Raw genomic sequence first — 19,061 nt, 5'->3', positions numbered from 1 at the left:
AAAGCCTCATGACTCCTACACTGATAGGAGCAGTGTGGCTGGCGTGCTGTGAGGTGAGGTCTGGTCAGAGGACACGGAGTCACTGCGAGGTTAGCCCTGAAGGGTTTATCTCCCTCTGTGGCTCCTCCTTTTTTTTTCTTTGCTTCCTGGCTGACACCAGGGGAAGAGCGTTTCTTTGCCAGATCCTTCCGCCATGCCACCCTGCCTTGGAACCAGCCAACCATGAACGGAACCCTCTGTAAACCTCGAGCCAAGATAAAGCTTTCTTCCCGTAAGCTGTGAGTACTGGTGTTTTGTCTCAGTGAACGTAAGTCAGGAGAATGTAAGACAGAAGGGCTGAATGTGATCGTGTCCTGTCCTCAGTGACAAGTTCAGTAGTAACTCAGAGAAAGTGTATGTCGGGAGTAGAGCTAAACAGATATTGCGGAAAAAGTTTAAAAAGTATTTATGTAAAATGAATTTACCGGAGTGTTCGTACGTTTAATTGGATCAGAGAATGAATGCTGCAAGTGAATAAAAAAACTTCACCACAGACAAACATAAGTCTCTTTATATAAAAAGCCATAAATTTATTGCAAATCTAGAAGTACCCGAATGTCACTAACACAGAACAAATCAGCAATCTTGCTTTTATTTTCCTCCAAACATTGAAAACCTTGATTATTGATTGACATACTGAAATTGGCATACTTTTTTTTTCTCATGCAGTTAACAGAATGGACATAGAGCAGATCTCTCAGAAATCAGTTATAAATATTAAATTGCATTGAACGTTCATAGTACAAAATATGCTGTAAAGTGCTGAAGTTGTGTAAGTACGCAAAGCTGCCGCTGCTCAAGGCTTTCCTCAAGCAGCGACAGAGATTTGCTACGTCCACCTCGCTTGTTTCAGGTGCATCTGTTTTAGACAGACACTTCGCTTCCTCCTGCACCTTCGCCAGGGTTTTACAGATTGTCCTATTCCTATGGCTGATAAAATGCTATACAAGATGTAGCCGGTGGTGATGAACTATGCCACTTTCCTTTCAGTGCAGAGAAATATTCAAGCTTGTGTTTACCTGGAACCAAACTAGGCTTGTTATATTGTCCCCCTGAGTTGTCATAAATTAACAGTAAATGTGAATTAAATGGAGCAGCGACCATGGACCATCACCTGTAAGGTGAGATTCAGTAAAATAAGTGAGGAAACAACTCACCTCGTATCCTCTTTACAGAAAACTGCTAAAATGAGAAATATTAAACATAGAGCATAACTCCAAAACAACGACCAGTTCCCGATACCTACGGCAACGTAGATCAAGTCAAGTTCTACGTCAGATGCAAACTGCAACTTGTAAGCTGTGATGGTACTATGTCTTTGCTACCCCCAAATAAAATACAGAAATACTTCAACAGTTCAGATTTTTTTAAAAAAATCAGAAATGCTTCAACAATGCAACAAAATATAATTTTGATCAGATAAGATCCTCAAGTATACTTAGCTAATAAACAAATTATCTTTTGAAAAGCTAAGGCGATTTGCTATCCATTATTTTCCTACCCTTTAAGTAGCACACATGGCCCTTCATCAGACTGAGTGATCATCACAAATTGGCCTTTTACGAGAGAAGAACTATTCTTTGAGGCATTTAAAAGATTGCAAGGAGGAGGTAAAAATGCCATATATGTCTCAGGTTACTTTTCATTTCTTTTGATTACTTCAGTTACCCTAGAATAACTTAATAATAAATAGTTCTTTAAATTAAGGACACTACAATCACATAGTTCTGAATAACTAAAAGCAACAGGAAACACATTTTTAAAATGTAATTTAGTATATTTTATATTGAAATACTTGTGGTGATGACTGGCCATAAAAAGAAGTGGTAATCTTCACATTTATGAAGTTCAAGTCACATACATTTTTTTAAGTTTTCTGCTTATTACTCAAACGTTTGGCCTTAAGACTATGGTATACTTCATTCTCATGCAATATTTGGAAAATTCAGAGGCTGTAATTTATTAATGGAACCTCAGTATTTTTCAAATTCTTTAAAAAGAAACTTGTATTTCTGAAAATACATTTTTTTTTCAGTGATTCAAGATATTTTGTTTTTGGAATGGCCACTTTTATTTCAGCCACCTGGGCTATTTTCTAGTCTAAAAAGGGAATTTATCACATGTGAGTGTGCTCCTAAAACCACTTTGCTAATTCATGTCACTATTTTAATAGTAGAATGTGAGCCAAAGAGTCCTTCTGTGTATCTTTGTATTGCTACTGAACGGAGCCAGACTTATATATGGTGGTTTTTGTTTTGGCTTCAGAAACAAAAAAGGAAAACAATAGCGGAAAAAAAAAGATGTTGGTGCTGCTGTTCACATGTACATTCCCTTTAAAATGCAGCTTTGAAAGCGGAGTTGAGTGGTTGCCTCCCCTGCCCCCTGCGCCCCCAGGGTCGCATGAAAATGTGTCATACTGGCTCTACCGTCACGTGGACTCTAGGATCCGTTTTCCCAAGATCCATCTCCAGAAAGTCCTCGGGTATGTCCTGTAATGCCTTCCCACGGTGGCTCTCTGGCTGTGTTTGACCTGAATGATGCTGCTGGCACAGTCCCTGTTTACACGGTCTCACCAAGGCGAGGCACATGGCGGCCACAGTCATGCCAGTCGCGCAGGAGTAGAAGGCTCTGCTGTATATCTTGCTTTGGTCCACCAGCAGACCTGGGAGAAAGCGTTGGCTTGTGAACATCGTTACAGCACGGGGACCCTCGCCCGGGGTTACCGCCCCATTTAGAACCTGCTTGGTTTTCCTGCTTTCCTTACTTTGTTTTTCCCGAATTCTGTTATTAAGTTTGAATGAAGAGAAAAGAAGGAGAAGAAAAAATACATCTACAAGATAGCTAAGATAATTATACTACTAATTTCTGTTTGCTCATTGAAAGGAACCGTTTGTGCTTATATGGTTTGATCAGTTTTGCATGCCTCTATCTTATAATATCAACAACTGCTTTGAAGATAACAAAATGCAACGTAATAACCATTCTTAATTTCCTACTGTCTTGTTTTCAAATTCTGTATCATTATTTTTTCCCTTTAAAATAAAAAGTTTTAAATTTAACAAAAAGAAAACACAACATCGAAGGCAGAAATTTCAGCTACACTAGAGAGAAGTAAACACACAGCGCACGGTACTTAGCACCGGAGAAAATGAAGCTGCGGACTTGTTCTTCCTGGTCTACCCTAGTAAAGAACCTAACATATAGGACAGTTCGATGCGTATTTCTCCGAACACATAAAATTCTTTTTTTAGGGTATTAGGGACTGAACCCAGGGCTTCCCATATGCTAGCCAAGCACTTTACCACTGAGCTATATTTCCACCTTCTGTTAAAATTTTATTTTGAGACAGGGTCTCACTGAGTTGCCCAGACTGGCCTCAAACTTGCGATCCTTATGCCTCAGCTTCCCAAGTAGCTGGAAATATAGGCGTGTGCCGTTACACCCAGCTTAAAAGGTAGTATTTTTAAGTAATGGAAGAAGCTATATGATTTTGTTTGTGTTCATTTCAGGTATCTTTTCTTTTTGTTTTTTTTTTTTTTTGGTTTTTCTCCGGTACCAGGAACCGAACTCACGACCTTGCGCTTGCGAGGCAGGCGCTTTCGCCGCTGAGCTGAATCCCCAGCCCCTCAGGTATCTTTTAATGGGTTAAGATTTATACCCTAACAAAGACATATTCTGTACAAATCAAGTAAGCATTTACAGAATGCCGCTATGGGCTCAGTTCCGAACACCTTTCCTAAGAAAGGAAAATGACTTACAGAAGTCCCTTAATTCCTTCCCCAAAGTCAGATGGGTGACAAAGATCACATACCCATGGGTTTCCTCTCTAGCAAAAGAGAAGGAAGATGATAGAAAAGGCCTGGGAGCAGAGTATGATGGTGCATGCCTGTAATCCCAGCACTTGGGAGCCTAAGGCAGGAGGATGCTTCAAGCTGCAAGTACAAGGCCTAAACTACAAAGCCGGCCGTCTGCAAAAAAAGAATAAAAAAAGCCTGAGGCAACTGGAACCTGGAGACACAGGTTCTGATCCGGCTTGGCCGCTCATTACGCTATGGCTGTTAGCTTGGAGCCTTCTGTTTCCTCCTATTTAAATCAAGAGGGTTGGCTCAGGTGACCTGCGCTTCTCGGCAGCCCTAAATCCCAATGGAAGTATAAAAGCAGAGGCAGGTCTTTCGATTACACTTGAACAGGACACTAGGGATGCAGGTCGGGGTTTGGATGCTGCGTGTTTACATTACCTGCCAGGGGTGGTCCTGCCAGCCCTGCTATGCTCTGGATGAAGACGTAGACGCCGGCTGCCGAGGACATCTTCTCAATTCCCACCACGTCATCCTCCGCGAGCAGTGGAATGTGGCTCCCCCCTATTGTTCCGACCATAACCCCAAAAAATATGCTACACGACATGAGACCCCAGAATTCAGTAGCAAAAGTGAAGGCGAACAGAGACACGGTCAGTAAGACGACGCAGATGAGCTCAATGTAGATCTTACGGATGGGCTCCCGGTTGAGGATGAAACCAGCTCCGATTCTTCCAAAAACTTCAGCGATTGCCATTGTGGACAGTAAGAAAGCAGCGCGATCAGGGTCAATGCCCAGACTGACGCCCAAAGGAATGATGTACAAGGAAGGTGCAAAGAACCCCAGTGTGGCGAACAGACCAAAGAGTGCATAACAGATAAAACTCTGCTCTTTCAAAACGGAGAAGTCTAACAACGGGACTTTCTTCTCGCTGTGCGTGGAGCCGGCCCGCCCCAGGATCTGCTGGTCGGCCCTGGGCTCCAGCTCCGCGTTAGCGTGGCTAGGCACATTTTTCGGTGAGGTAGTTAGTTCTACTCCTGAGTCAATGGAGTCTAGTGAGGTTCGCGTTTTCTCGTTTTCAAGCATGTATTGCACTTCTTTGCGGTTTTCGTGGGTGACCGTTTTCGGTGACTCTGGTGCTCTGATAATAATTGGTCTCAGCAAGGCCCCACAGACGACAATGTTTAGCTGCAGCAGGCCCACGAACAGCAGGCTGTATCTCCAGCCGATCTGCTCCTTGAGAGCTGTGATGACTTGAACAGGTGGCGGGGGGTGGAGAAAAAAGTCCAAGGTTAGTTTTGAACTCCAGACCCAGGAGTCAATATCCAGAAAACATGTGCATGCAGATTTAGAAATAGTTTTTGTAAAAATTTATTCAACAGTGCAAGTGCTACCATTCCAGACTACCCTTTATTCTAGATCTTGGTGCATGTTATGAATTAATAAGGAGTAAATGTACACAATAATTACTATTTTTAAAACAGTTTTTTTTTGTCTTTTTGAGACAGGGTCTCGCTATGCAGTTCAGGCTGGCCTTGAGCTCACTTTGTAGCCCAGGCTGGTCTCGAACTTGCACCGATCCTCCTGCCTCAGCCTCCCAAGTGCCAGGATTACAGGTGTGCGCCACCACACCCGGCAAAACAGACAGTTTTTGGGGGCTGGGGGTTTAGCTTAGTGGCACAGCGCCTGCCTTGCAAGTGCAAGGTCGTGAGTTCGATTCCGGTACCGGAAAAAAAAAAAAAACAAACAAATAAACAGACAGTTTTTGCCTCACCTCTCCAGAAGAGCTTTGGAGGAGGCATTTTGCAGAGAGAAGCGTAAGAACTGAAGTTTGTGACCTACGCCAAGGTTTCATGGACAAGGGCCCACAAGCCAGATTTGATCTGCTGCCTGTTTGTTAATAAAGCTGAATAGGACCCAGCCATGTGCACTCACTACACAGTCTCTGAATGCTTCTGGGCCGTGACGTCAGAACTGAGTAGTTGTGATGGAGACTATGCAATCTACAAAGCCTAAATTATTTGCTACCTGGCCTTTTACAAAAATAATTTACCAGCCTATGAGCGGTGCCGTTCTACGGCCACTCGTTCCGTCCCAATGAATAATGAATTAAATAAAAAATGAACTCAGACTCTAAAAGCTGTGAGTATCCTGGAATTAAATGATACAGTTCCCTCCAGTTTCTCCCTGAAGGATGGACTTAACAGCCTCCCTCTTACTGCTATTAAATTGGGGCCGAAGCCGCAGACCAGAGGCGGCTGAGGGAGACGTGGACCCAGGATGTGGCCAAAGAGACCATAAAGCTCTCTCATGGGGTAATGCAGGCCCCACAGATCATGGAGAACCTTCTCAAGTTGGGTGTGACGGCCCATGCCTATTGTCCCAGCTCTCTGAGAGGCCGAGAGAGGAGGATCACAAGTTAGGGTCCAGAGTGGGCAATTGAGTGACTCAGGGAGGCTCTGTCTCAAAATAAAAAGGGTAGGGTCCAGTTCCCAGTACTGCAAAAAGCCAGAACAAACGTGTTTCTTGCCTCTGCCCGTCTGCTTCTCTCTGTTCGTTTATACGCAGAGTCAATTTTCCGAGCCATGTGAGCTCCTTCTGGCATTGCTACGCTGCTGCTAAATACCTACCTATTTCTCCTGTGAACAAAATGCAGTCCACTGACACATTCATCAAGATATGGTGGCGAACAAAAGAATTTGGGTCTCCACGGTTACCTGTCTCCTACTCCAGTTTGCTTGTCATTCATATATTCACATGAGTTAAGGGGATACACCAGGGATAACCACTGTGCTGTGAGATTACCCAAACAAACATACTAGAACTGACATTATTATCATAATTCAAATCCAAGGAAGTCTCGCCACTGAGTAGCCTCCCGTATCTTCCTAGGTGTGTAAACTTGGACTAGACTGAAACGGTTTGAATTCCTAAAATAGGGGTCGGAAGCATCTATCCTGAAAGCGTGCTGGAGAAGAGACAGCAAATAGCCTTTCGTGGTGCACACACTGAAAGTCATCTACTTGCTGGCAGACGCGTAGCCAGAGCAGCCTCCCCTGTTCCACACCGATCTGGGGGCTGCTGCTGTCCACCCACCTGGTGCAAAGGCAAACACAGCAAAGCACTCTCCCGTGGAAGCGACCGCAGTGATCACCGAGCGTCTTTTGTCAAAGTACTGGGATAGGATGGTGACAGTCGGGAGGAAACTAAAGCAGTATCCCAAACCTGTGGGCAGAAGTCAAAGGGAAGACTTAGAACCACACACTGACGGATGCCGGAAGGGCACATTCAGAGATGGAGGGGTTTTGTGTTTAGGAGCCAAGTAACTCACCATGGAGAAAGGTAATGTAGCAAAGAAAAATGGGTTTTGTCAAAGGTCTAGCTAAGGTGCAAGAATGTTTTAGGACACCAGGAGCATAAAAACTGTTTTCCGTTTTGTTTTTCACTGCTCTGCATTTCTTCAAGTGTATAGAATTTACAATGGACAAATATATTACTGAATATAGTTTTTTTTTAAATTTTGAGACATGGTCTTTCTATGTAGTTCAGGCTGGCCTTGAACTCACAATGATCCTCCTGCCTCAGCCTCCCAAGTGCTGGGATTATAAGCATGTGCCACCATGCTCGGCTCTGAGTATAGTTTTTATATAAGACATGTATTTGCCAGAGGTGGTGGTGCACACCTATAATCCCACCTGCTCGGCAGGCTGAAATGGGATCTGCAAATGTGAAGGCAGCCTGGGCAAGTTATTGAGACCCTATCTCAAAATTTTAAAAAGGAGAGGGGAGGCTGGAGAGGTAGCTCAGTGGTAGGGCACTTGTCTTGCATGCACAAGGCCCTGGGTTTGGTCTCCAGCACGCAAATTTAATGAACATATGTGTGTTGTCCATGAGTCCGTATGTGTGGACTCCTTTTAAAGAGACAAAATAACACGTACTTGCCTAGCAGGCATGAAGCCCGGGGTTCAAAAGCCAGCAGTGCAGGAAAAAAGGAAAGGGAAAATGTTGTCTTAGTCTTCCCAAAAATAAGTCCAGCACACTGTACCCCTTTACCGCCCTGGGACATCAGACCCTTATCTCAGAAATACTGGCTAAAGAAACCAAGTCTTACTTTGTTATGGTGGTGGGTTTCTGGCTGCAAACTAGAGCAAAAGAGAAGTTATCTTCATAATTGGTAAATACTTTTTTAAGAAATCAAAATCTCATGGGCACTTGAGAATATGTTCCATCTCCCCTGAGGTTTTACACTGCCCAGTTCAAGACCTCTGATCTCAGACCTTGTTCATTTTAAAGAGAAAAAGTGTAACTTGGGTTTAATTCCTTCCCTCCTCATTGCTGTTCTTCAAGCCAAGTATGTAGAGCACCCTGGGCCAGCGAGGGGGGCTTACCCGAGACGATCCCGATGGAGATGTACATGTGGTAAACCGTCTGTGAGAAGGAGGCTGCCACCATCCCGGTGCTGACCAGCAGCCCCCCAGCCATCACCACCACGCGAGGTCCGAAGCGATTGCTCAGGACCGTGGAGAGGGGAGCTGCAGGCAAAGGGACAAACAGTGACTGACTGGCGACCTCGGAGGCGTTGGTGCTGGCTTCAGTAGGGTCCCTTCTTCCAGTCTTGAACCCGGACGGCTGGATTTAAGTATGTATTACATTTCACGCAATGGCTACTGATGTCTGCTTAGAAATTATTTCAGTGAGCCGGGCGTGGTGGCGGCGAACGCCTGTAATCCCAGCACTCAGGAGGCTGAGGCAGGAGGATCATTGTGAGTTTGAGACCAGCCTGGGCTACAGAGTGAGCTCAAGGCCAGCCTGAACTGCATAGCCAGACCCTGTCTCAAAAAAAAAAAAAAAAAAAAAGAAAGCCAAGGTTTAGGGGCGTATCTTAGTGGTAGAGTTTACCTAGCATCTACAAGAGTCTGGGTTCAGTCTCCAGCACCAAGAACTCTGAGAGAGCCAGAGCAACAAGAGTGTAAAGCTCCTGTCTACATTATCTATAGTTTTAGATTTTAAGATCTTGGCTCACTATGAGGAGCTATAAAATTAGATATGTATTTATGTTACTCTGTAATAAAAATTGGTTTTCCTATAGCTGCTTGAATCTTTTTCCCCCTGTACATACTGCTTTGGATTCTCTCTCTCTTATTTTTTAAGCTCCAAACAGGGTCAAATTCTATTAGTTTTGACTTCTCTGAAAATGATATAAGTAAATTTTCAGGTAGGCAGACCTAAAAGAAGACAGCTGTATGACCGATGATTCAAACAGGCTGATGAATCATAATTTGCTTGGCTTCTATATACCTTACCGCTTCTATATACCTTAAATGCTGATGCATTTAAATCCAGTGCATGAGCTTCCTAGTTTTACATTAGTTAATACTGACTTGAACACATGGAGCTGAATGAACCAGGGAGAGCTGATTCAAAGATAGGATAGAAGCTGCGTAGAAAGGATGGCGTTAAAAAGGATTCAGTTTGTTTGTTTAAAAAAAAGGATTCAGTTTTGTTGGAGTTAGCCCATATGCACATTTCATTGTAATTATTAGAATCCCAACTTATATTGAATATAGCTAATAATGAAACCACTGTCATAATTTTGAGCCAATCAGTATGTTGGCTCAAAGCCTTAAAAATTAGAATAGTGTCATTGAGAATTACCTTCTTAACTTCAGAAGTAATAGTTGCATGATAGGATATTGGGGTTAAGTTAGGGCAGTTTAACATCAGCTCAAGGACTTTTTTGGGGGGGTGTGATTCTGGGTATTGAACTATGTCCCCAGCTCTTCTTTTATTATTTTGAGACAGGGTCTGAAATACGTCATTAAATTGCTCAGGTTGGGCTTGAACTCATGATCCTCCTGCCTCAGCCTCCCACAGTGCTGGGATTACAGGAACGGGCCACAACACCAGCGTAGCCTGCCTGGTTTTTTGTTTTGTTTTTTTTTTTTTGGTCGGGGGGCTGTATTTCTAAACTGAGTTCACAGCTTTGTTCTCTCAGGAAAACCTTGCCATTGCCGCTGATAGACAGATGAATGTGTGAGACCATCAAGCATACAGGACCAAGTGAATACTAGTATGTTAAGAATGATGCTAAACCCCTGTTTTATGCAGTTGGATCTGTGAGTATTGTACGCTGAGAGTCAGTTCAGGCCCTCAGGGAGTTAGGTGTCTGGAATGCGGGCTGTCCTCCGGACAGTATCTGTACTCTTGCATTACACTTTTCCATCAGTGTCCTCCGGGGATTGTTTCTGGCAACTCCTGAGAATGACGCAGTCCACAGATTCTCAAGTCCCTGCTTAGCATGTTTTGCATATTAACCGAGGCACATCCTATATGCTGTCAGTCATCTCTTGACTACTGATAGTACCTAATATAATGCGCTTAATACAATAATAATAATAACACAACGCGCTTGTTAGGGAAAATGACACGAAGTCTGGACATGTTTACTGCAGGAACGGCCATCTACACAGTGCCTGTCGGCAGCAGTGCTAGATGAATGTCCGAGAGGGAATTTGGAGCTGATCGTGTTCAACTTCTGTAAATTTTCAATCTGCAGCTGGTTGAAATTCTACTGGGCAAGGACCCCTTGGATATGGAAGGCTGTGTATATCCTTTACACATCCTGTCTTTCTTCTTCATGCATCCACGTTTATACGTTTCTAACCTGTTTTCTAAGCATGCTTTTATAAGACTAGGACCTAATAAGCCAAGTACTTTCTGATGTCACTTCTTTGTTGGACAGTCACTACTTGCTCATATAACCGGGGTTGACTGCTATGCTCAAATGGCTCTAGGGACTCCTAAGAGTGTGCCGGCCGTGGATAGAACACAGCGTATTCAGCAGGAGGCAGGCAAAGTTGGCAAGTATGGCTTTTTTTCAGTGCCTTCCGTTTCTGGCCAATTTCCAACTCTGAAAACTATCATTTAACTGAGAGTCAAGAGGACCTCAAGAGGAATGTGAAGCCAGGCATGGTGGCGCACGCCTATAATCCCAGCACTCGGGAGGCTGAGGCAGGAGGATCATTGCGAGTTTGAGACCAGCCTGGGCTACAAAGTGAGCTCAAGGCCAGCCTGAACCACACAGCTAGACCCTGTCTCAAAAAGACATAAAAAAAAATACAGTAAACAAATAAAAAAGAAGAACTCAAGAGGACCTGTAAGGGAATGCATCCCAGACATAGCAAGTACCATTAGGTATGTACCAGGGGCAGGTGCTTATGCAGTGCTTAGGCGGGAGATGTACTCACCTGTAAATGTCAAGACGAACACACATATCGACACTATCCATGAGATCTTGCTGTTGGATTGATCAAAACTGTCCATTAAGTCGTTAAAGAAGACACCGAATGACTTGATGATGCCATATGTGAAGACTTCAACGAAGAAAAAAGAAACAGCGACCGCCCAACCCCATCCTCCGTCAGGCACTTGCGTATACACATTGGCTCTGCAACAAAGCTTTGATTTCTTTTGGGTCATTCTTGGTCTTCAATGAAAAAAAAAAAACAAAAACAAAACCAAAAAACAATTCAGACCACCAATAGCATTAGGATTGGTTATTCAAATCCTCCAGCAGACATAATAGATAAGAACCACTTAACACAGTTCTTAGGTTGTTGAATACTTGCATAGTATAAAATACAGTATTGAATACTTGAATACTGTAAAGTAAATCTATAGTCTTTGGACAGTTTTTTATCTGTCTGCCTACCAATCTGTCAGTGTACTTCCTTACGTGTTTATCTGTCTTTGGACCTGGAAGACTTCCTTGTGATAGTGAAATGGGGAAAAAAAATAATAAACACAAGGAATTAGAGCAGGCTCTTTGGAGGCCTTTTGAGGCACACAGAATGGCCACCAGATCAAGCATTGGTGCTGATGCTGATGCTGATGCTCAAGGAGACAAGGAAATGATCACGAAGAACACTGACTGGAAGTGAAATCTGGAAATGGGGAAGCGAAGGGCAAACACCAACAGCACGTCTGGTGACTTCCACAGGACAAGAACCGGAGATGCCATATTCTTCTCTGCTTAAGGCCACCGGCTTCAAGACTGGCTGGCCAAGTTTTGCCGATCCCATTTCCCACCCAGTGAGCCGGATTCTGATTTATGATTTTGCGTCTCATGCAGATGTATCTACAAGGACAGAATGTACCTGTACAACAAAATGTGAGGGTTCTGTCCTTTGAGAGTTTGGGATAAGTTCTTCACGGTTGATCACCACTTGGCAGGTTAACTGTTAAGTTTCTGAGTACGTGACACGTACTGTAGAATACAGTGACTAAGTAAGGCTGTACTAACCGGCAAGATCTTGTCTGTGTACCAGGTAAGCAAGTCACCCTTTCAAACTGCAAGACACATCAGAACAAGCAGACCTGAGCCTTAACACAGTAGGTAAGAGAAGTCACAGTTTCATTTAAGTCTTCTCTACTGAGCTCTTCTAGCACATGAATACTGCAAAGCCTCCAGAGTTACATGTATTTTTCAAACAGTGATATATATTTTAGCTTAAAAAATTAATGGTACTTCTAATAATAAAATCTAGGGCCTTAGAGCTCTTCATGGTAACCAACCTCAAGTTTAGGAATTCTTTATAGTTACACAATTGTATGCGGGTAAAAGCAGCTGTTGAAGCCGGGTGTGGTAGCACATACCTGCAATCCCAGCACTTGGGATGCTGAGGCAGGAGGATTGTGCTAAGTTTGAGGCCAGCCTGGACTCCATAAGTGAGTTCAAGGCCAGGCTGGACTACATTGTGAGACCTTGTCTCAAAAAACAAACAAAAAAGCTGTTGAAAGGTGCATGTATATCCTTTTTCTGGCTGTAAGTTTCCTTTTTTTTTTTTTTTTGTGGTACCAGGGATTGAACTCAGCACCTTGTGCTTTTGAGGCAGGTGCTCTGCCACTGAGCCATAATCCCCGGCCCCTAGCTGTAAGTTTTCATGTTCAAGTCAAAAACCAAAGGTTTTATCCACAGTAGAAGGCCAGTGAAAAGTAGGATGTGAGCTCATGTATGCCATGGACTTGTGATTTCTGATCATGAGATCTAATATTCTGAATTAACTTTATAAATCTTAAATAGCACCACATCTGACCTAGCTTCACATTCTTCATCTTATGGACCGCTCCGTTCGCACGGCGGCCGAGGACTTGGGAAGGACTCTTTACCGCTCTGTACTCTGCTACTGTCAAACGCTAAGCTCAGGGAACTGGGGCATGGATGCTTTGAGGAGCCTGGGCTATCTGCAGCAAAGGCCTTTGCAGGGTGACGGCTTGTGCCTGGGGGCAAATGTGAAGGTGGGGAGGGCAGGGAAACAGCTCAAGAGCTGGGTGGGGTGATCATCAGTGTCCCCAACACAGAAAGCAGGTGCTCTAAGGTGGAAACCAGGCGCCCTCCAGGCGGTCCCCGCCCTCCTTCGGCCTTTAGAAGTCACTCTCAAGGGGAGCAGGGGGCAGAGGGGAGTAAAAACCGCATTAGCCTTCTGGTTCAGGAGACTGAAAAAAAGTCCCTGCTGGGGCTGGCTTTAGAACACGGCTTGTCCCAGGGCCCAGGGCTGGCAGAAGGAGGGGAGGTGGCAGCAGTGAGCCTGTGGGTGTCAATGCCTCGCCTTCACCCCTTCCAAGAGGCCATGGGTTTGACCTTCTCCCTGTGAAGCCCACGGCTCCCTTCATAGCTTTAACTGGCTCCATGTGTGTGATACGATTAGTCTTGTAGAAATACTGCATTGTCATGGCATTTCTCTGCTCAGGCTTTTTCAGTGTATTCTCTTTTTCTTTCTGAAGGATAAAACCCACTAATTAGCCTGACTTTTAGTGTCAGGCTAATTGGACCCTGACCTATCTTATGTGTCAGGCTGGCTTCAAACTCACAGTGATCCTCCTGCCTCAGCCTCCCGAGTGCTGGGATAACAGGTGTGCACCACCACGCCCAGCAGACCCCAACCTATCTTGGTAGCCTTCTTTCTTGCAGGTCCAAGACTTGACTCTCCTAACACAGTCAAAATGGGCTTTTCATGGCCCTTGGGTCTCTGGTCACCTTGCCTTTGGCCATGCCATTTCCCGGAGCTGGACATCTTCCTGCAGCTGGCCGTAGGGCTTCCTGTGACCACCTCCATCTCATTTTCATGAGACAGGTATCATTTCATATCACTTCTTTTATGCATTTATTTTATTTATTCAATTAAATTATAAGCTCATAAAATCCACGGCCTACATCTCTATCACTCTGCTCTCCCAAACTATATAGCTTTTATTTTTTTGTAAAAAAAAAAAAAAACAAAACACCTAGCAGATGTCAGGCTGGAGCTTTTTCTGCTTTTTCTTTCTTTCTTTTTTTTAGCACTAGGTGTTCAACCCCAGGCCTTCATGTGGAGCTACATCCCATCCCAATTTTAAAATTTTTTACTTTGAGACAGGGTCTTGCTGAGTCACTAAGTTGTCCAGGCTGGTCTCGAACTTGGGGTCCTCCAGCCTCAGCCTCCCAGAGTGCTGGTAATCATAGGCAGGCACCGGCACACCTGGCTAGGCCCTTTCATCATAAGGATTCTACAATGAAAAGAGGGAGACATGGTCTCTGCCTTCATGGACTAAAATATTTGTTGATGATAACAAACCTTAGGCTGAAAAGTGTCCTATTTACAACCATCCATCCATGTTCTTCCAGAATTTGGCACATTTCTTTCTTTCTTTACTTTTACAATTTTTTTCTTTTTGTACTGGATATCAAACTCAGGACCTTGTGCTTGGCCGGCAGGCACTTGTACTGCTGAGCTATATCCCTGGCCCTTAAATTTGTAATTCATTTCTTTTTTTTACAATTTTTTTTTTTTTTTTGCACATTTCTGACAAGCAGGCACAACTAAGTGGCTACGAACTCCAAGGTCACATTGACACAATTGGGTGCCCGTATAGGTGCCCCTGAGGTTTTAAAACTTTTTGTTTTTGGACACATGGCCTCATTATGTAGTGTAGGCTGTCCTTGAACTCACTACGCAGCCCAGATCTGCCTCAAACTCACTGTGATCCTCCTGCCTCAGCCTCCCGAGTGCTGGGATTAAAGACATGCACCACCAGCCCTGGTGCAGGCCAACTCTTCAACCCTGGTAATGGCTGCTCATCTTCCCCTGCTCTATAATCACTAGTTTGCAGTTCCAAAATGAGTGGGGTGAGGATCACCTGTAGTCCCCAAATGGAGTCAGAATTACAGATTTATAGCTGAGGGAATTTGGAGCTCGTCTTGTTCAACTTCTGTAACACACTACTTATTCTGCAAAATCGAAACCGAGCCCAGAGAGGTGAAGGGATTTGACTAAAATGGTCCAGACTCAAATCTCCTGGCCCACAGAGCCTCCTGTCTAAGCTTACCGAGCAGCATTTTAAAGGCCAGCGAGGGAAATGTTTCACATAGTGATTGTGAGAAAGCCTTTTTGCTAAAGGTAAAAGCTCTCTTGATCATCATGTGTAAAGGGGTCTGTGAACTGGCTGGCCACTTAACTATGTGACCTTGACGAAGTCTCTTCCCCTCCTCTGGGCATGAATATATCTTTGTCAAATAAGACGATGGGTCCGGGGAATCTTTAAGGTTTATTCCAGCTTCAGCAGTTGAGACTTTCAGAATTTAGCACCGAATTCTATTAATCAGCTGCTTTCTGGGCTCAAACCTGATGAGTGACCCCAGGAAGCTAAGCTGGAAGGAAAGTGCAAATGCTAGCAGGCTCTTGGAAACAAGAGTGGACACTGGTTAGATCTAGTTTGTGACAGCTGCTCTGAAGAGAGTGGACTTTTGACTTTTACTTGTTTTCCGTGCCCTTTCGGGGTGTTTGTGCTGCTCTACTATGGCTAGATCCAAATATAATTCTCACTTGCAGTCTTGGAGTTTTGGAGGACAGCTTGCTTTCTTATTACCGGGATCATCATAAAGTGAAGAAGGCACCTCCAACCCACTTCTCCAAAGCGAATGCCTTCATCATCATAAAGCGTCCTATTTCCTATTGTATGTGGTCTGAAAACCACAGTATCACCTAACGGTGGAATAGCCTGGTGTCTAACACCAGGCGAAATGCCTGCATTTTGCACGTTAAGACTGCACAGCGCAAGCACCTGCCAGGCAATCACCTGCTCTTTCCAGACCCTGTGCCTAGCACAGCATTGGCTATACACTATGTGCTCACTAAAAGCTTACTGAATGAGCGTCTTGGATTAGTCCCAAAGCAATGGGTAGCTCTTGCTTTATAAAACAAAGCCATAAAATGAGGAAGTGCTAGGTTGCAGAATATACCTTTTCCTCACCTCTCTTCCTTTTCTTTCACTTGTTCAGGGGAAGGACAATTGGTTTTACAAACTATCTGCTTCTGCAAACAAAGCAACGGAAGCCTGGATTTTAAACTTGATTACCTAGAAGCCTCTACAAATCCCACAATATGAAAACTGCCTGTTTGGTTTCTGAGCTGTATCTGGTAGGAAAGAACATTAGTTGGTGATGTGGGGTCTGACTTTTGAGGCAGGCCGTGTGACCCTATGGGTTCAGGTGAATTACTTCACTTCTTGAGCTTCAGTATCCTCAACAGTTAAACAAGGGAACTGAACTAGATTTTGATCTCAGATCTCTTCCTGCTCCAAAAAAAGGAAAAAAAAAATTTTTTCCGTGTGGTGCTGGGGATGGAACCCGGGGCCCTGAGCTTGCTAGCAAAACATCTGAGCTACATCCCTGGCCAAGCAAAGGAAATTCGGTGATAGTCTGTGATCCTGACTTGCTCAGAGTTACTCTCCTGTCCTGCTCAAACCCTTTGAGGACCCACTGGTTTGGGGTTTATCTTCTTGAAGCCATCGAGCAGTAGTTGCTGAATTTCTGTTTATCACTAATAGGCTGCAATCATATAATCCCTCGATTTCATCATCCTTAAAAGCAGAGCTTAGACAAAGCAGTCTCTCAGGTGTTTTGTAAATATAAAATTATATAATTGTAAATTCGGGTTCCTGGGAGCTGTCTCCCCTGTACCCCTCTGCCCTTCTGAAGGAGTATGACAAAATATGCTGGGCAGTTTGGAATATTTCCTAGGAACATTTGATTATCTAACTGTCCCTTTAAAGAAAAAAGAATAACAACAAAAAGAAAAGAAAAAAAGCTGGGCATGGTGGTTCATGCCTGTAATCCCAGCACTCAGGAGGCTGAGGCAGGAGGACCGCTTTGAGTTTGAGGCCAGCCTGGGCTACAGAGTGAGTTCCAGGCCAATCTGAACTACATAGTGAAACCCTGCCTCAAAATGACCAAAGGGAAAAAAAAAAAAAAAAGGCATACCCTTAAAATAAATGGGTATCCTACTGAGGCTTAGAAATCAGCTTTACCTGGAATTTTCACAGTGATTTTAATTTGCTGAGAAGAGATCTGCCCTGAGGACATAGAAATGCTGGGCTTATTACAGACCATCTCTCTGAGAGCTAGTCCATGGCCAGTTCAAAGTTCAAAACGGGATGGAACCGGGAGGGGTCCCACCGCCACAGCCTTGGCATAGCCAGAGCAAACACGCTCCCAATCTCTCTTCTTCTTAAAGGCGTAGCCAGGAGAGCAGCTTTTGACAAGTTATCTCTGGCCCCAGTTGTCCAAACCAGTCTGTATTTGGGTGAAGTTCATTTGAATTCTCTATTTAAAAAAAAAAAAAAATCCCAAACCTAACCTGGCCGGCTGCCTGTGCAGCGTTGACTCACCGGGTACAACCAATTCACCCGTCTTGCAGACCCATGATGTTGAAACCCGAGCCCCTAATTTAAGTGTCTTCCTCAGGAGTTCCACTGAGGAAAGTCCTGTTTTGGAAGCCACAGAAGGAAAACGCAGGACTAGTGGTACTCATTAAGATAGGAGTTTTTCCACTTGGCTGCACTGTTTATTTACATACGGTCAGTTTCTATCTTGGACACCCTTCCCCTTAATTGGAAGAAGAGGTGTTTCTATTAGATTCATCAGCAGGATGTCTTACTGACCCCATAAAATGCTACAAAATAGTGCTTGGGACACGGAGATGCATCACCAGGGATTGCAGCATAAGAATTTGGCTTTTTTTTTTTTTTTTTTTTTCCCTACAAGACACTTACGTTCCTATGATCTGCAAGGGTACAAGCCTCCTCCTTCGAAAGAAGCCGGCAGGAGTGTGTAACTGAAAAAAGCCCCTCTTCTAGGTCGACAAGTTTTAACTGCTCTTTCCCGGTTGACTCCAGGGAGCTTTTTCCTAAGACTGACGCCCCTCATATTTGGTGACATTTTACATGACACCTAACAAACTTCTATCACCTGTCTGCTGAGGTGGAGGGAATGAAAAGAAGCCAGAAGGAAATAACCGGTTTCCTCTGCAAAACCATTCTCCTTCGCTCCAGAACCGAGAAGCTTACGCCAGCGCTTTCTTGGCTGCGAACCTTGGAAGTTGCGCGGGACCTGCGTGAGCCGCTGGCTGCTCTGTCAAGGTGCAGGACCCGCACTCCTCGGGGAAATCCTTGCATCCCTCCCGAGGCAACATGGGCCACCCCCGGAGAATGGGAAGTCGGGGATCGGAGGTAGAGGCGGGGAGCCCCACTTTCCCTCGCGCTGCCCCAGTGGCTGCTCTGCGTGCGCGCGCGAGCCTGGGGGAAGCAAGGTACCTCTGACATTTCGCTCTTGCGACGCGCAGGCAACTTCATGCGGAAAATCCACAGAGGGGCTCAGCCCGCCGCCCCTGCCTCGCTCGACAGCGTGGAGCCCCTCACCCGGGGCGAGGGGCACTCACACGCCAGGCCAACCTTTGGGTATTTCCCGGACCCGGACTGCACCGGGGTCGTGGACATGCAACTCTGCTGCCCATACGGGCGAGCGCGCGTCATCCTGGTGGCCCCGAGCATTCCCAACTGTCACAGACTGTTTTGGAATAACCTCTCCAAAATGTTACAGTGTGCAGTGGCTTCCTCCGCCTCCCTTCCCCAAAAGGCCCCCAACACTTATTATTATTATTATTATTTTTTAAGAAAAACCCATACCCCACAATCAAACTTTTAAACATGTAAAATAATAAAACCAACTCACCAAGTTAGAAGGGAAGAGAATAAACCCCAAAAGGCTCCCAATAAGGCGGAGGCTTGGCCTCCCCCTCCTTATAAGCCGCTCCGTAACATGAGAAAGGTTTAACCCCTTAAGGCGTGGGCCCAAGTCTGTAACAAGTTGGCTCCGGTCGTGACACCCCGGCCCCCCACCCACTCCCACC

At 44.8% G+C, this 19,061-nt stretch overlaps 2 protein-coding genes across 9 annotated transcripts in view; one reads left to right on the top strand and one right to left on the bottom strand.

Annotated features, from left to right (window-relative positions):
* The window catches only part of Arsg (arylsulfatase G), a 148,891-nt gene that overhangs the window by 7,149 nt on the left and 122,681 nt on the right, over nucleotides 1–19,061 (top strand). The gene's annotated exons all lie outside the window — the stretch shown is intronic.
* Slc16a6 (solute carrier family 16, member 6) lies at nucleotides 545–19,049 on the bottom strand. Of its 2 annotated transcripts, none has more exons than XM_005402118.2 (6): nucleotides 18,884–19,049; nucleotides 11,085–11,323; nucleotides 8,226–8,369; nucleotides 6,934–7,062; nucleotides 4,278–5,090; nucleotides 545–2,701 (listed from the first exon to the last, which is right to left on the bottom strand). In XM_005402118.2, exons 2-6 carry the CDS (start codon nucleotides 11,314–11,316, stop codon nucleotides 2,451–2,453), a joined length of 1,569 nt encoding a protein of 522 aa, XP_005402175.1. In that variant the 5' UTR covers nucleotides 11,317–11,323; nucleotides 18,884–19,049; the 3' UTR covers nucleotides 545–2,450. The 2 variants fall into 2 exon arrangements, with proteins under 2 accessions (XP_005402175.1, XP_005402176.1); XM_005402119.2 differs by lacking the exon at nucleotides 18,884–19,049 and adding an exon at nucleotides 11,573–12,522.

Source organism: Chinchilla lanigera, unplaced genomic scaffold, assembly GCF_000276665.1.
Source record: "Chinchilla lanigera isolate Chin_1 unplaced genomic scaffold, ChiLan1.0 scaffold00077, whole genome shotgun sequence".
NCBI classification, from domain to species: Eukaryota; Metazoa; Chordata; class Mammalia; order Rodentia; family Chinchillidae; genus Chinchilla; species Chinchilla lanigera.
This window is presented reverse-complemented; position numbering and strand designations above follow the sequence as displayed.

Bases quoted from the DNA above. Each gene is read 5' to 3' on its own strand.
- Slc16a6 (XM_005402118.2), bottom strand. From the start codon at position 11,316: ATGACCCAAAAGAAATCAAAGCTTTGTTGCAGAGCCAATGTGTATACG. The intron at 5,091-6,933 runs GTGGGTGGACAG...CACCTGTTCAAG, and splicing joins TGTGTTTGCCTTTGCACCAG to TCATCACAGCTCTCAAGGAG. The intron at 2,702-4,277 runs GTAATGTAAACA...GCTTTCTCCCAG, and splicing joins GGCAGGACCACCCCTGGCAG to GTCTGCTGGTGGACCAAAGC.